At 41.9% G+C, this 17,622-nt stretch overlaps 1 protein-coding gene and 1 long non-coding RNA gene across 2 annotated transcripts; both read left to right on the forward strand.

Moving 5' to 3' along the window:
• Positions 1-1,284: 1,284 nt before the first annotated feature.
• On the forward strand, positions 1,285-12,428 carry LOC125020797 (protein NLRC3-like; the record flags this gene model as incomplete). Its single annotated transcript, XM_047606301.1, has 7 exons — positions 1,285-1,395; positions 3,612-3,672; positions 6,742-6,827; positions 7,076-7,360; positions 7,762-9,553; positions 9,629-9,802; positions 12,263-12,428. Coding segments are annotated over exons 2-7 (2,526 nt in total), but the record flags the coding sequence as incomplete, so codon positions are not given.
• Positions 12,429-14,819: 2,391 nt separating this feature from the next.
• Positions 14,820-16,283, forward strand: LOC125021340. Its single transcript, XR_007114326.1, has 2 exons — positions 14,820-14,884; positions 15,626-16,283. It is a non-coding gene; the product is annotated as an uncharacterized LOC125021340 (long non-coding RNA).
• Positions 16,284-17,622: the final 1,339 nt, after the last annotated feature.

Raw genomic sequence — 17,622 nt, forward strand, 5'->3', positions numbered from 1 at the left:
CTAACCAATGCACTAAATGCATCTCAGCAAAAATATCTTAAATGCCAGCAGAGAAACATGGCTGCCACCCTAAAGCCCACATTCACTATCAAATAAAAAGGAGTGAACTCAGACTCAGACTGTCACAATGTGCTATTTTTAGGGTGTTTTTGAAGAGGACACTTTTGTCCCTTAATGATAACAATGTAACAATTTAGGTCACACAGTGTAAAAATGGAGCATTATGGGATTTGAGTTTGAAATATCACACACACATTTGCCAAATATGATGGCAAAAAGCAGAACTACCACAAAGTTATCAAAACAAAAAATAAAATTGAAAAGGCCATTTTTGTCTTTATCAGGGCATGAGGGTTAAACATCTGCAGCGCGCCTCACTTCCTGGTCTGTTGCACTCTGGGTACTGCAAACGGCTCCTTCTTATTGGTTGTTTTTGGCCTTTTGGATTGAGACCTTAGTGTCATATATTGGCAGACTCATCTCTTTGTGCCGCTTCCATTTTCATACGTTTTACGAACGTTTTCTCCTGTGGAACCAGCTCCCAGTTTGGGTTCTGGAGGCAAACACCGTCTCTACGTTTAAGGTCAGGACTAAGACTTTCCTTTTAGACAAAGCTTATAGTTAGAGCTGGACTTAACCATCCCTTAGTTATGCTGCTATAGGTCCAGGCTGCAGGGAGACGATGCACTGAGGACATGTCCTCTCCTCTCTCTTCTCTGGCTCCTGTCCTCTAATATCTTATCATTCATTTTCTATTACTAACCACTGAAAACTTGTTTAAGAAAAAAAATCAGAACTGAATGAGGATTCAAATACTTAATCCAACCTCAAAGATATTAAATATTAAATGATATCCAGCCATTAAATAACTACACCAAACTACGGAGCCTTGTGTCGATGCAGAGTGGGTTATCGAGATACTTTAACAGCCCTCACCCCTTAACCCTCACAGGTAGCATGAGGTGTAGCATCGAGATAATCCCAGAAACCTACCCCAACCCATATAACTTAAAAATGACTACTAGGAGCAAAAAGATGTTATAGGAGAAACACACTAAACTGGATACCAGCTAATACACTGTTAAAAATGACTACCACTGTTTAAAATATGAGATATACTGTAAGAACAACTACAGGGAGATTCACTGTGTAAAATGGGGACTGGTACATATACCACTTTTCCTATAAATGATGAAGCCTTAATGGTCACAGTCACAGTTTGTTGTTTAGTTGTGATTGAGAGCTGTGTTGTTTATTGACTACTTTAACTTCCTCCTCCTCTGTCTGTAGGTTTATTGCGTCTCCTCCTCCTGCAGCGCTCTGGGTGTTTCCTGGTCTCACTTTCACCAGGATCCAGGCTCAGATCATTTTCTTCGTGTCAAGCTCCCTCTGAAGGTAATGAATCAGTTTTTAATGTTTTCTTCAGTAAGAGTCAGAGCTGAATGTTTAGAGTCCGGCTGAAGGAGCTGAATGAGAAACGGGTGGAGGCTGGTGATGGTGGTTGAAGGTTCTCATTGTTTTAGTCACTGATAGAGATAAAAGCTGTGGACGTAAAGTCAAACTAAATGGAACAAGGCCTTGTTAGTGATCTCTGACGGAGTTTAAATCCTCCCACTTCAGCTCTTCTTCCTCCTCTTCTTCTGTGTAGAGCTGCTGTTTTTCTGTATGTGCCCTGTTGGAGTAAAGCTAGACATTAACCAATGATGAGTGAAGCCTTTAAAGAGCAGCAGTGGTTGAGTTTGAATGTCTGACTCTGACCGGTTTAACCAGTCTGACAGAATATGTCCTGGTGAAGAGGTGAAGGTGTGTTCTCATGAGGCACTACTTTCTGCACATAACTGAACACAATGATCTGTTTTCCGCACAAACACTAGAAAGATGCAGAGTCATTCAGATGAAGGAGAATGTCGGTAGAGGTAGTGTCGGTCTGATTTCATTTCTTGAAAGGAAAAGACAACACGACTAATGCGCTGGAAAAACAATAAGCTAAAGTTTATGTAAAAAGACTAGCAGCTAATACACTGTAAACAATGGATTTAAGTAAATGCACTTCAACAGATGATAAAAGGATACACTAGAAATAATTAATATTAGGAGATACATTATTTAAAAATGATTAAGAGACACACTAATGGTCAACTACCAGAACATGTATGTTGAAAATAGATAATAGAAGACACACTGTATAATAGGTACAAGGAAATATATTATTAGGAAAAACACATGTATAACAGCTGACACACTGTTAAAAATGTATATCAGGAGATACAGTGTAAAGATGGTTAATAGCAAATACACTTTAAAAATGTATAGTATGAGATACACTGTGAAATGGGTACAAGAAAATACACTTTTGCAATGATTAGGAGTAGTAGGAGATACAATAAATCTTTCATCATGTTAGGAAGCTGACCGGAGCGGCATAAGTAGGAGGCAGATTCAAGGCCGTTTGTTTAGAAAAAATCACCGCAAGGTGTTTATTTACATGTGCTTCCAGCTTTGTTGTAGCAACAAAAGTATATACAACAGAAAAAAAGGTAACTGAACAGTTAACTGAGTTGAACTAAATAAATCTCAACTTATAACAAACGCAAAATTCAACTTAAATCATGTGTAAATGGCTACACCTGATAAGCACACTGTTTCCCCCTTGACAGACAAAAGGCCTCTGCTTAAATAACCTCTCCTCCTCCTAACCCAGCCTCCCTGGCTGTACCACTACAGGAGGAGAGTCCACTGGCTCCTAATAAAACCATTTACAAAGCTAATCTCTGACCTGACTACAGTAAAACACCTTTACCTGCATTACCGATGATCCATATTTAACCATACCTTCATATAATAACAAATAAACCTAAATAATACTTTTTAGTAATTTCCCTTACCCTATTTGGACTAGTCCAATGACCTGCCCCCAATCATTTTACCTGAGTATAAAAGCAGGAAATATCGCCGCACTCCCTCCTTTGACTCTGGCCACATGGTGAGTATGTAAGTAACACAACTGAATATCAACATAACTTATTTTAACAAGAAGTAAATCAATAAACTATAACTAAATCTAACAATATGTGTAAGTGTTTATTTTAACCAAGATGTTGAGCTACCACATATAACCAAACATAATACAAAACACAAACAAACCCGGGATAGTCTGTATCTGCAAAATGGTGATTACTGATGGGAACATAGCTGAAACAAACAAGTATGGTTAAACTAAACTAAAGATGGTAATGATGAGACAAATGGTCTGACCCACTTTGTCACACATCAGCATTTGAATATTTCCCTCAACCTCTCAGTATTTAGTTTTTAGTGTTTAGATTTTTACCTCAGGTTGTGAAAGTGAAAGTAACTCAGTACTTGAACTCCACCTCTTAAAGAGCTTGTTTCTGAAGTGAAGATGTTCGTCTGTCAGCTGACATCTTTGAAACATTGTTACCAGAAGTGACTGAATATTAAAGATCTGGAGCTTCCAGTCAGACTCGGTGTCAGCGAAGGCATCATGTGTGTCGTCCATGGCTCCATCTAGTGGACTGATAGTAGATGTTTCAACCAGCAGAGATGGTTCCAGTGGATGTTCTCATGAATGATGTGTGTTTCTTCTGCAGGTGAAGGACAAAGTGTGAGCTGATGTGAATCCAGCAGCATGGACCAGAGTGAAGCTCAGAGGTGAAAGGACCATCTCTAAGTGTTGTTAGTTAAAGACGTCAGTCCAAGACACCAGGACACTGTACAGAAACGTAAAGAGTCCAGGTCTAGACTGGAGGTTCATGAGTCACTAGTTTTACTTCTTCTACAGCAGATTCAAGTCTGATTTATTGTAACTTCTACAGGATGTTGAAAGAAACATTCAGAGGTGGAAGATACTGGTTCTCCTGATCCCATTCTGCTACATACACAGTAACTACTACAAGTACAACTACTGCAGTACTACTGCACCATGTTACAACAAAACAGAAGATTAACACAATCTAGAAGTGGAACTTTGAACCAGTGAATGTAAACTGTTACTGAGATCTACAACTATGCAGGATAGCTGGGAATAAAATGATGAAGCACTTCCACTGATAGATACAGATTTAACTAGATCTGTGTGCTTCTGTTCTATTCACTGTGGGATCAATAACAGATCATCGTATCTGAAACTAACTGAAGAAGATCCCTCTGTCTATAGAGTCTGTTCCCTCCTGGTACGAGACCAACAACAGAAAGTAGAGATCAGGTTAAAGGTCGGCCGCTCCCTGTGGAAGTAACATGCTAACAACCTTTAAACAGCTGTTTATCATCGACATCAAGCATTGTCCAAGGTTCAAGGCCACAATACATAGATATTTAATATCATTCAAAATACACACCACGGTTGAGTACATTAACAAAATTGAGTTGCAAATGGCTCAGATAGCAAGTGTCTAAAAACACAACAGTGTTAAAACACACAGTAAACAGTAATAAAGTGATAAAATGCATAAGAATGCTGCACTGGTTTATTGCCCTGAAACTATCGTGCTGGGTATTACACCATCCTCAAACAGACTACAGACTACTTGGAGTGTTCAGGAGTCGTAAGGCCTAAGGTATGAAGCTGGTGCAGAGCCTGGTTGTTCTACGGTACCAGATGCCAGCAGAGAGAAGTGTCCGTGATGTGGATGAGTCCGGTCTCTGATGATGTTTTCCACTCGTGCTAGACAGCATTTGGAATCCATGTCCTTGAAGGAAGGAAGAGAAGTCCTAATAATCTTTGACATCCTCACCACTCTCTAGAGGCAGCTGCACCACAGAGAGATACTGTTGGTCAGTTTACTCTCTGGTTTACTCTCTTTTTACTCTCTGGTGCTCTGGTAGAAGGTGGTGAGGATGCTGGGAAGCAGATGTATTGTTGTCATCCTGCAGAGGAAGCTCAAACACTGCTGCACTCACTTTATCAGCGATGTGGTGTTCTGGGTCCAGGAGAGTTTGTTAGTTGTGTGCACCCCCAGAAACTTGATGCGTTCTACCACCTCCACCTCTGTCTTAATAGCCTGAGGTGGTGATCTTCCAGACAAGCACAGACTGTCAGACAGGAAATCTTTGGAATGATGCTGTTGAAGCTCAGGTTTGCCAGTTTGTTCAACGGATGCTGGTGAATGATGGTGTTGAATACCGAACTGAAATCAACAAACAGTTTTCATAAGAGTTTTTGTCCACTAGTTGGTTGAGGCTCAGGTGGAGTGCAGATGAAACTGAATCCTCTGTAGAGCAGTTTCGATTGTAAGCAAAGCAGAACTGGTCAAATGTGGAGGGGAGATGCAAGGTTATGTGATACTTCATCTGCCTCTTCAGGCTGGTTATTGAGGACTGGTATGATAGTGTCTTGCTTGAAACATGATGGTTTGGTTCAGGGAGGGATTATAAATATCCATCAGAACCGAGGCTAGATGGTCCGCACACTCCCTGAGTACTTTCCTGGGAATGTTGTCTGGCCCTGCTGCCTTATTACTGTTTATTTTTTCTCAGGGTCCTGTAGACATCAGCTCTTCTTAAATGTTGAAGTGCCTGCTAGTTCAGCTGTGGTGATGTTTTTCTCGCTTTGGTGGTTCAGTGCCTCAAACTTTGCAAAAAATATAAATAAAAAATGTTAACAACTTTCAAGAAGTCAGTATCATCCTTTCCTGGAGCTTGGGTTCGCCTGGATGCTGTGGCACATATTCCTCCACACATTTAACCTCCTAGATTTTGAGTCTGTGGGTGCTCTACAGATCCAAAACATGGAGAAGGACCGGCGTCTGGTCCACTTGACCATCTCCACTGTGAGATTTACCTGTCAGTTCACAGCTCCTGTCCAAGCAGCATGTTAGCTCCTCCAAGCTAATGGCCTCATCAGGAATGGATGAGTTTAGCCAGTCTCTGTCAGAATTAAAGTGCAGCAGTCTCACCTCCTGTTATGTTGATAAATCCAGCTGTAGGGAGTCCATTATATTCCCCAGGGAGCAGATGGAGCTGCAGGATTGATGGAAGCGGAGTCGTCCCGGGTTAGCCTTTAGCCTAGTCGCTAGTACTCCCCAACAGTTGTGCTTCTGTTTTCTGTTGCACCCACTCCGTCCACTCCAGTACCGTTGAGTGCAGGTAGACAGACCTGCTGCTTCATGGGCCGCTGGGTCATGTTGACGTTGGAGCCTGAGGTAACGTTTGCATGTTCATCGCTACAGTACCTGAATTGGTGGCTGTATTCAATTCCAGTAGTGAGTTACAACTATGTATTAATCTACAACTTAAACATTGCACGTTTGTATTGCACAACAGAGTAGAATATTCATTTTTTTAAAAACACACATTTTTATCAGGAACCAGTGCAGCCACAGTCGAAATGGGCGCCACCATCTTGATACAACAAAGTGAATAATCATCCAAATCAAGGAGCTGTTCTAAGAGCCTCCATAAGCACAAACTACCTGAGAATGGGTTCAGAGAGCATGCTCATATGTTGTCAGAGTTTATGATGGGTTCTCAGAAACCTTTACACAGACCTTTTTTTTTTATTATTATAACCTTTATTTAACCAGGTTTGTCCCACTGAGATCCAAAATCTCTTTTGCAAGAGAGACCTGGCCAAGAATGGCATCACAAAAAGTTTCAACACATAATTACATTGATCCAAGACATGTATACACAAATAACAATGAATTTTCAAAATTAGTTAAAAGATTTTGCAAGATTAGTCAGACACCCATCAGTAAAACCATGTCCTCCATCTCTCTGCAGCCTTCAGCCCCTCAGACCTGGCCATGTGGTCTCTGAGGACCAGCCTGAACCTCCACTGGTGGGCAATGAAGCCGTCATTTCAGCAGGTATATTTTTACTCTGTTACCTTGAGTTGAAACTGAAGCTCAGGTGAGATGTAGAGGTAGTTCACAGCAAACAGTTGGATGATCTGATCAAAATGAAATGAACAATTGGAAAAAAAGAACTGTTTGTACATCAGTCAGTATTCAGTGGTGAATTCAGGGGTGGGATGAAAAGAAACAGGGCTGGGGTCACATCTCACATCTCTGAAAGTTGCAGAGTCTCTAAGATGCTTGTGTCCTTGTTCCTGTAGAGGAGTTGGTTGCCAAAATGAGGCCCGAGTTTGTGGAAAGGTTGTCGCCAGAAGTCCTTACACAGCTCCTGGAAACCCTCGTAGCAGACGGTGTCTTGACTGAGTTGGAGAAAGAATCGATATCTGAGAAGAACCTAGTCAGAGCAGACAAGGTACGCCACTTCATTGACACTGTGAAGAGAAAGGGAGAGGAGGCCTGCAAAAAGTTGATCCGACATCTTCAGTCCAAAGATCCCGCTCTTTCCCATCAGCTGCGTTTGTCGTCTGTTCAACCTGCTCAGAAAGGTGAGGCCACGTCTTTCTCTGGTCATGGTTCTGTTAATGTTTAGTGGAGCTGTGAGGATGAAAAGCTTCTTCATCCACCTGAAATTGATTTGTCTTTTGTGTGTTCAATATGTTGAATCATTGGTGAATCCTGAGATGACTAGAACATATTCCCTCCTCTTCAAACTTGAATTCCTTCAATCTTTTGCATTTCGATTTGTTAAAATAAATCCCATTTGTTTGTACCTGTATCTCAGAAGTAGTTATGACCAGATGTGAGGACACATTTATGAGTAAATGCAGATCATTCCAAGGGTCCAGTTAGTCTTTGTTGATGTTGTCTTTGTCTTTGTTGATTGTGTGTACAGTAAACCGCTCTACAACACATCAGATGGTCTGATTATCTGTTGTTTTATATTCAGATGCTCTTGACAGGTGTCAACATAAACTTAAAGCTGCTCTGAAGGAGAAGTTCCAGTGTGTGTTTGAGGGGATTGCTAAAGCTGGAAACTCAACCCTTCTGAATGAGATCTACACAGAGCTCTACATCACAGAGGGAGGGACTGCAGAGGTCAATGATGAACATGAGGTCAGACAGATTGAAACAGCATCCAGGAAACCACACAGACCAGAAACAAGCATCAGACAAGAAGACCTCTTTAAAGCCTCACCTGGAAGACATAAACCAATCAGAAGAGTGATGACAAAGGGAGTGGCTGGCATTGGGAAAACAGTCTTAACACAGAAGTTCACTCTGGACTGGGCTGAAGACAAAGCCAACCAGGATATCCTCTTTATATTTCCATTGACTTTCAGAGAGCTGAATGTGGTGAAAGAGGAAAAGTTCAGCTTGGTGGAACTTGTTCATCACTTCTTCACTGAAACCAAAGAAGCAGGAATCTGCAGCTTTGATGACTTCCAGGTTGTGTTCATCTTTGACGGTCTGGATGAGTGTCGACCTCCTCTGGACTTCCACAACACTAAGATCAAGACTGATGTTACAGAGTCCACCTCAGTGGATGTGCTGCTGACAAACCTCATCAGGGGGAAACTGCTTCCCTCTGCTCGCCTCTGGATAACCACACGACCTGCAGCAGCCAATCAGATCCCTCCTGAGTGTGTTGACATGGTGACAGAGGTCAGAGGTTTCACTGACCCCCAGAAGGAGGAGTACTTCAGGAAGAGGTTCAGAGATGAGGAGCAGGCCAGCAGGATCATCTCCCACATCAAGACATCACGAAGCCTCCACATCATGTGTCACATCCCAGTCTTCTGCTGGATCACTGCTACAGTTCTGGAGGATGTGTTGGAAACCAGAGAGGGAGGAGAGCTGCCCAAGACCCTGACTGAGATGTACATCCATTACCTGGTGGTTCAGGCCAAAGTCAAGAAGGTCAAATATGATGGAGGAGCTGAGACAGATCCACTCTGGAGTCCAGAGAGCAGGAAGATGATTGAGTCTCTGGGAAAACTGGCTTTTGATCAGCTGCAGAAAGGAAACCTGATCTTCTATGAATCAGACATGACAGAGTGTGGCATCGATATCAGAGCAGCCTCAGTGTACTCAGGAGTGTTCACACAGATCTTTAAAGAGGAGAGAGGCCTGTACCAGGACAAGGTGTTCTGCTTCGTCCATCTGAGCGTTCAGGAGTTTCTGGCTGCTCTTCATGTCCATCTGACCTTCATCAACTCTGGAGTCAACCTGATGAAAGATCAACAATCTACATCTCTGAAGTCTAAACTATTTAAAAAACGAAAACCTCTCAGTCAGAGTGCTGTGGACAAGGCCTTACAGAGTCCAAATGGACACCTGGACTTGTTCCTCCGCTTCCTCCTGGGTCTTTCACTGCAGACCAATCAGACTCTCCTACGAGGCCTGCTGACACAGACAGGAAGTAGCTCACAGACCAATCAGGAAACAGTCCAGTACATCAAGGAGAAGATCAGTGAGAATGTGTCTGCAGAGAGAAGCATCAATCTGTTCCACTGTCTGAATGAACTGAATGATGGTTCTCTAGTGGAGGAGATCCAACAGTCCCTGAGATCAGGACGTCTCTCCACAGATAAACTGTCTCCTGCTCAGTGGTCAGCTCTGGGCTTCATCTTACTGTCATCGGGAGAAGATCTGGATGAGTTCGACCTGAGGAAATACTCTGAATCAGAGGAGGCTCTTCTGAGGCTGCTGCCAGTGGTCAAAGCCTCCAACAAAGCTCTGTAAGTTGATCATCAATAAATACACAGCTCTGTGAGCTGGTCACAAAGTTAGAGTTTCTGTCATTCACTTTACAGACTGATTGACTGTAACCTGTCAAAGAGAAGCTGTGAAGCTCTGTCTTCAGTTCTCAGCTCCCAGTCCTCTAATCTGAAACATCTGGACCTGAGCCTCAACAACCTGAAGGATTTAGGAGTGAAGCGTCTGTCTGCTGGACTGGAGAGTCCAAACTGTAAACTGGAGACTCTCAGGTCAGTTTTCATTTCTTTTCTTCTCAGGCTTCTGAAGAATGGAGATCCAGTTTAGATGAGTTCTCTTGTCAGGACTTTCAGATAGATAGGGAGCTCAAAAAGTTGAACTGAAAGAGCATCATGCTCCTGAACATCAGCAGGTATCTCCTCAGTCATCGGTTTTGGGTCTGATCACAAACCAGATCAAGTCCAGTGTTCACATTAACAAAATTCTTGGTGGTGAAAGTAACCACTAAAAAAGGTCTTATGTCCATTTAAATCCTGTTTTATTGACACAACGTCATTTCTGATGTGATCAACATGTTTATATTGGATTGTCCATTATACAGCCACTAGTTTGTTTAGTAAAATTATGCTTTTCATATATTAATTAATCTTGGACACCAGTAAGTGAGTATGCAATGTCTCAGCAGCAATACCTTCACATTTCTGTAGGATACCAGAAAAAGGTTTCATAATGGTAGGATGGTTGTAGCCTTTAGACTAGATTTTATTGACCATGTGGCTGCATGCTAGTTTTTACTGATGCTAACTTCTTGATACTTTAGCCAAGGCTTGGCTACTTTTCTTTCCTTTCCTTTTCTGGAATCCTACAGAAATCTGGAAGTATTAATGCTGAGACATTGCATACTCACTTACCAAGTGATCACATAAAGGGAGAAAGTTTCAGTGTTGTTGCACGTATTTTCAGCTAACCACCACTAAAAGAGACCCTGATCGTGTTCTCCCTTGCAGGCCCTATGGTGGCCAGAATGCCGGCATCCGAGATTAATTAACATATCAAAGGCATCATTTTTCTAACCAAACTAGTGGCTGTATAATCATAGCATTCCCACCAGAGAAGCAACACAAGTAGTACGGGCAAAACTGCAAAAGGATGACACCTTGGCCTTGAGAACCAACCTCACCCCTGACCAAGTCTCTGTGTTACTCGACCTGTGCCTGACCACCACCTATTTTCAGTTTAATGGAGGTTTCTATAGGCAGAAACACGGCTGTGCAATGGGGTCCCCAGTGTCACCAATGGTGGCCAATCTTTACATGGAAGAAGTAGAGACCAGAGTCCTGAACACTTTCGCAGGTTCCACCGCCACCCACTGGTACATTGGGTCAAAATCAGGACATTAATACCTCCATGAACCGAAGGGTAGGCGGTTCGATCCCCTGAGTGTGCCATATGCCGAAGTATCCTTGAGCAAGACACTAAACCCCCGTTTGCTCCCAGTGCAACTGGCACTGGTGTGTGAATGTGTGTTTGTGTGAGCGAATGGGTGAATGTGTTTCTGACTGTAAAAGCACTTTGAGTACCTTTGAGTAGGTAGAAAAGCGCTATATAAGAGCAAGACCATTTACAACACATCAATGCAGTGGACAGCAACATCAAATTCACCAGGGAGGACATCAGCGGGGACTGTCTGGCCTTCTTGGACTGTTGGTGCATGTTGAAGAAGACTGAAGCCTCAACATCGAAGTATACAGAAAACCCACTCACACTGGCCAGCACTTAGTATTTAGTAGTTAGCACTTAGTAGTTATTATGAAAAACTGGCACCAGTTTCTGGTCACGTAAGTTTCTGGTGTTTGTAGTGTTATAGTAGTGTTTGTGAGAGAGTATGATGTAAAATGTGAGAGCAAATATGAATTATTTTATAAACGGCCTCTCATAAACAAGCCTGTCTTTGGAAGGTGGGAGGAAACTGGAGTACCCAGAGAAGTAAAAACAAAATAGTCCCATTCACTCATTGAGCCTTGATGTGAGAACACTGACACAGTCATTGACAAATGGCGCTCCCTGGACTTGTTTTTTGATGGCAGCCAGAATTTATGGCCATGTGGCCTGGCATGCTGCTATCATATATTTAATGTAAGTAGTAGGAAAACAATGCCTCAAAGTCTTTATTAAAGTGACATTAAATCACCCACTCACCCAAGATGGTGGTGCGCAGAGACGCAGCGGCTCACAGCTTTCGACTGTCAGTGTTTTGTTTAGTGTGTTTGTACGTTTTGTTTTGCAGAAACACCACAGTCTGTGGGGCGAGGTCTACATATAGCCGCCAGGATCTATTTAGCTTGGGATTTTTACATTATGAGTGGCAGCAGTAAGGCTCATAACGTAATAAGTTATTACATTATGCACAAAGTCACTATTACATCATGCATTCATGATTTCATTACATTATGAGCTGATTATTACATTATGAACTTTTATTACATTTAAGTTATTACATCATGGGTTGCTACAGATCTTTTTTTCTCACTGTCAGAACCAGAGAAAAAGATCCTCTTGTTTCCTGTTAAGAAAATGTTGGTTGCTCTCGTCGCCTGTGGTTTGTTATTAGGAAAAATGGTAATTGTTCTCGGAATGATGTTATCCACACAGAAGGAAATATATATTAAAAACCTGATCACATCTCATTGAATTATTCATGATTTTATTTTTAACTTTTATTCTTTATTCAGATTGAGTTCCTGCAGTTTGTCAGACATCAGCTGTGATTCTCTGGGACCAGCTCTGAAGTCCAACCCCTCCCATCTGAAACATCTGGACTTGAGTTACAACAACCTGAAGGATTCAGGAGTGAAGCAGCTGTGTGGTTTTCTGGAGAGTCAAGACTGTAGACTGGAGACTCTGGAGTGAGTTCACTGTCTGTTACTGTTGTAGATCTGATATGTTTAATCACCAACTGAATCTAATCAATGTTTCTCCACGCATTTTTAAATATCCTTTAGATCAAGATGAGTGTTTGTAGCAGAAACTGTAGAAAATGTCCACTGTTAGTTGTTAAAGTCAATGAAGCTTAAAGAGGAAATGAAATACTAAAAATTGTTCTGATCATTTAAAGAAGATCTCTCATGCTAAAAAGATTAGTTAAGTTTTAACACTGACAGCCAAAGGAATTTCAAAATCCTTCCCTTTAAGTTCCTCTGTTAAACTCAGTTTGGCTTCAGTGGTTGTTTCAACTCTTCTAGCTCCATCTACTCTGAATATGACAGGGAAAGAGGAGCAGGTTAGAACCCAGTTAAAGGAACCATGTTCTGATCCTGGATGCTCTCATTAGTTTATAAAGTTAAAGACTGTTCATCTCCATCATTTACAACTGACACCACCACCTGTTCTCCACCTGTTGAAACTGCACTCACATGAAGAACGTATTGGATCTGAACAAGGTTCTAAGTAGAACTTCAAATGGAGCCAGAAACCAAACATGTAGAGCAGGAACCAGGCTGATGATTCATAATCTGAACAACAGTTCAAATAGGTCAGTGTTAAAGGATGAAGGAGCAACTCAGCATTGAGTTCTTCATGACTCTTTAACTTCTGTTCTGAGTTTTTTTTTTTTTTTTTTTTTGATCTATGGTCTTACAGTTTTGATCAGCTCATGAATGACCAATCCTGTTCTGAACCTCCTTCATCCATCGTCTCAACTCTCTTTCTAGTCAGTGGCTCAAACATAGGTTGTTGGGTTAGTTGATAGAAGAATCTCCTTTCTGCCTTGTCCTCTGATAGATTTCCTCCTGAACTGCATCTTCTTCAATAGTGACCAAAGCAACTAGAACACCTGGATTGATGTCAAATAAAGATGCAGGAGTATATGGCCCAAAACAGATCAGAGATGAATTTAAAAGATGATTTCTGCCATGTTTTATTTCACTATTGTGTTTTAAATATGTACTCATATACTATGCTGGTGTCTGTTCAGTTGTTTCATTTCCTCTTAATAGGCTGTTAGGACACAGTAATGTTGAGCTGAACACATCTCATTGAATTATTCATCAATTTATCTCGATCTTTTATTCTTTATTCAGGTTCACGAGCTGCAGTTTGTCAGAACTCAGCTGTGATTCTCTTGGACCAGCTCTGAAGTCCAACCCCTCCCATCTGAAACATCTGGACCTGAGTGAGAACAACCTGAAGGATTCAGGAGTGATGCAGCTGTGTGGTTTTCTGGAGAGTCCAGACTGTAGACTGGAGACTCTGAGGTCAGTTCACTGTCTGTTACTGTTGTAGATCTGATATGTTAATACCAACCAACTAAATTTATTCATGTTCCTCCTTAAATCTGTAATGGTGTCACTGGGGAAAAAAAATGAATGGGAATTAGATGCCCTTAAGGCAGGAAATTGAAAGCCAATATAGGAAAAAGGCAGATTTTCTTTCATGTATGAGAATATTTCCTGCATAAGGACGGGTATGGTATGTATGTTCTTTCTGTCATTTGAATATGTTGATTTATTGTTAATTCAATAACTGGAAAACAAGGTAATATAAGGAGGATGTGTCGTGGGGGTGGGGGGCGGAGAAGCAGGGGACCACAAAAGACACAATAGATGAAGGGTGGACCTTTAACATTGGACCCAGAAGAAGTACTAACTTAGCAGGGGAAAAAAATATATAAACAGACTTACAGGAGACTGTGGTGAACAGACTATTTTGCTAACACTGTGGGTTGTGGGTGGACTGGGGCAAGTTTCAGTTTTTCCATTAGATTAGAAATTGGGAGTTATATTTACATTGTATGAAAAAAGACATTGTATCTGTTAATGAAATGCTGGACTAACCCTACATTCATAACAGTCGGTGTTTTATTGTTGGTTTACGTTCAAAGTTTGTGTCAGTTTTCTCGTATGATATGAATTACATTTCAAGGTTAACTGTTGTCCTGAAAAGATTCCCCTTGTGTGTATGTAACTAGGTGAATTGTTACAAATCTGTAAATGTCCTTTAGTCCAAGACGAGTGTAGCAGAAACTGTAGAAAATGTCCACTGTTAGTTGTTTAAGTCAATGAAGGTTTCTGATTGGAGCTGAAGAAGTCACATCTGGATCTGTAAGATCCTCAAAATTCACATTTGTTTCAACCAATAATCTGACTGATCATTGATCATTTCATCTTTTATTCTTTATTCAGATTAAAGAGCTGCAGTTTGTCAGAGATCAGCTGTGATTCTCTGGTCTCAGCTCTGAAGTCCAACCCCTCCCATCTGAAACATTTGAACCTGAGTATTAACGACCTGAAGGATTCAGATGTGAAGCAGCTTCTTGATCTTGTGGAGAGTCCAGACTATAAACTGGAGACTCTGAGGTGAGTAGAGGGTTCCAGTCAGTCCATGCTGCTTTCATCAGTATCGTCCTAAACACAGTTAGTATCAAAGATCCAGTGTTTCCTGTAAACCTGCAGCTTCTCAGTGAAGCTGTGAGAGGAGAATGGAGACAGGCTTCAGGATTGGACAGAAAGACAGAGAGAGAGACAACAGTCAGCCAATCAGATGAGCCAGAAGCTTGTTGTGATCATGTGTTTGAGTTGATGTGAAGACGACTGTTGTTGTTGTGTTGATGTGTCCAGGAAATAAAGCTGGATTCCAGCTGACAGCCTTCCAAGATGTATAGAGACAGTGGTAGTCATTCATCACATCTGATCAACAACTGATCACAGCTCTGAGATCAGTCTGACTGAAGCCTGCACATCACAGAAGCAGCATTACATTTAGTAACCATGAGTTTCTCAGTCAGCTGATCTTTGTTCCCATGGAGCAGCAGTAAATCCATCACTAAAGTGTTGGTGCAGTAATGAAGCGTTCAGGACTCTCAGCAGTTTTTTAGTGAAATCTGCAGAGGAAACAGACTTGATGCTAAAAGTCTCTGCATCTCTGTGTGTGTTCACTCCAACACGTTAACATGAAGCTGAAAGGAAGCTGGCTGAGCTCCACAGCTGCTCCACTGCTGCTCTGAACAGGACTCAAGTCCCTGCTGCTCTTTCTACTGGATGTGACGATGAAGGGAAACACTCCTTCATCTCCTCTCTTCTTTCTCCTCCTCTCTACAGGTGGGAGGACGCATGGTGATAAACAGGAGGGTGTGTGTTGTGAGAGGATGAGCTGTGTCCTGATGATCCAGAGGTTGAAGCAGACTCTGACTGGACCATGTTACTGGGAGGTGGAGAGGAGAGCTTCATCCACATGGTCTCCATTTAAGACCATCAACAGAGCTGCACTTCAACTCTTCACAGAGCTCCAACAAATCAAGTCCAGTCCCTCATCAATGATTCAGACACATGTTCCATATCACTGCACAGTTACAGCAATAAACCATCATGTCCCAAAGACACAACAATGAGTCCTCCAAGGCCACAAAACAACAAAGGTAGCCCCTGGCCCCAGGTCTTTAAAGGACTAGTCTCCAGCCACCAAGCCATTCAAACGTTCCTACGAGCCCCTCGACTCTAGACACCCAACATATCTGACAAAACAAATACATTCATGAACCTTTTGACATCTCAATGACATCAGAGCATCAGCATGTGAACATACCCTCTGCAGGGTCCACTATGGAAGACAGATAAACAGGTTTTAGAACTTGGTTCAGACCTTTGAGGAACCATCTGAATATTCTCACATTCCAAATATATATTTTACTGATGGTGTTCAATCCAAGATTTTACTTTTCAAATAACTAATAAATAAAATTGTAATAATTGAACCAGACCTCTGTATTTGTGTAATGGAAATTTACTCTATGTCAGCAGCCTGTGGATATGCCAGGGTATATCTCTAAACGGATTGGTTGAATTCACTTGACACCTCATTTGAATCCTTGGAGCCAATAAAGTTCAGTTATACTCACCAACATTAGATTGAAAGCACTGGTGGCCAATCAGAATCAGCTGGGCACCGGCCTGTTACCTGCATAAAGCCTCCAGAAACACCTGCAAGAATTTGAGTGTAAACCGGGAAGTAGGTCTGACATGTTTTATTGGATGTGGATTCACCAGGGGGCATGTTAGGGGGTAAGATTAGGAAAAAGGTCTGGACGTCTCCCGAAGGGAGAGGGGTTAGGGGTTAGGGTTAGGAAAGGGATCTCGAGCCCTTCTCCTCAGGAAGGAGCACGGTCCATCTGTCCCGGGAAGTCCCCGTAACCCTGATCCCATCTGAGGGGGGAGCGGCGTCTCCTCCTGTAATGGACACTGGTCCACTGTCCATCCATGTTGTGTGTCTTGTTCGTTTTGTTTTTCTATAATTGTTTTTTCATTTTTTAAGATTGTGAAAAATAAATTAATTAAAAGAAAAGCGCTGTCCCAATATGGGGATATAGGGTTAGGGTTAGGGTTTAGGGTTAGGGTTAGGGTTAGGGGTTAGGGTTAGGGTTAGGGTTTAGGGTTAGGGTTTAGGGTTAGGGTTAGGAGAGGGACCTCGAGCCCTTCTCCTCGAAAAGGAGAAGGGGGGAGCACGGTCCATCCGTCCCGGGAAGTCCCCGTAACCCTGGCCCCATCTGTAGGGGGGGCGGCGTCTCCTCCCATAATGGACAGTGGTCCACTGTCCATCCATGTCCGATGTTCGTTTGTTTTGTTTTGTCTTTAAATGTTTTTTAATTTTTTGGTTTGTAAAAATGAATTAATCAAAGAAAAACGCTATCCCAAAATGTGGATAGGATAAAACAACTCAAATTGGCCTCAAAAAGCAATAAAAAACTAAAAGAGAAGACAAATTGTCTTTAAAAATAAAATAAAAGTTTTATTTAAGTTTAAATTATTACAAAACACAAAAAGAAGTGTGCCCAAACGACGTTTCGGCCACGTGGGGCCTTCTTCAGGTGTGGCACACTTAGAAACAAAAGAGTGAATGTGGCTGAAGAGAGGAAGATGTTTACCGTCCGAGCGTCAAGGCAGAAATGAGCTTTTTCGCTCTTGGCGCTCCTTTTATAACCTCTGTTTCCCTTGCATGAATTTATCGCCTAAATGTTCCTAATGAATTTAAAAAGTTCCCTATGACCCCGCCCACTGTTTTTTAACCCCATAATGCCCAAATAAGTGTTTTTAATGTAATT

This window comes from Mugil cephalus, chromosome 15 (genome assembly GCF_022458985.1).
Source record: "Mugil cephalus isolate CIBA_MC_2020 chromosome 15, CIBA_Mcephalus_1.1, whole genome shotgun sequence".
Taxonomy (NCBI): domain Eukaryota; kingdom Metazoa; phylum Chordata; class Actinopteri; order Mugiliformes; family Mugilidae; genus Mugil; species Mugil cephalus.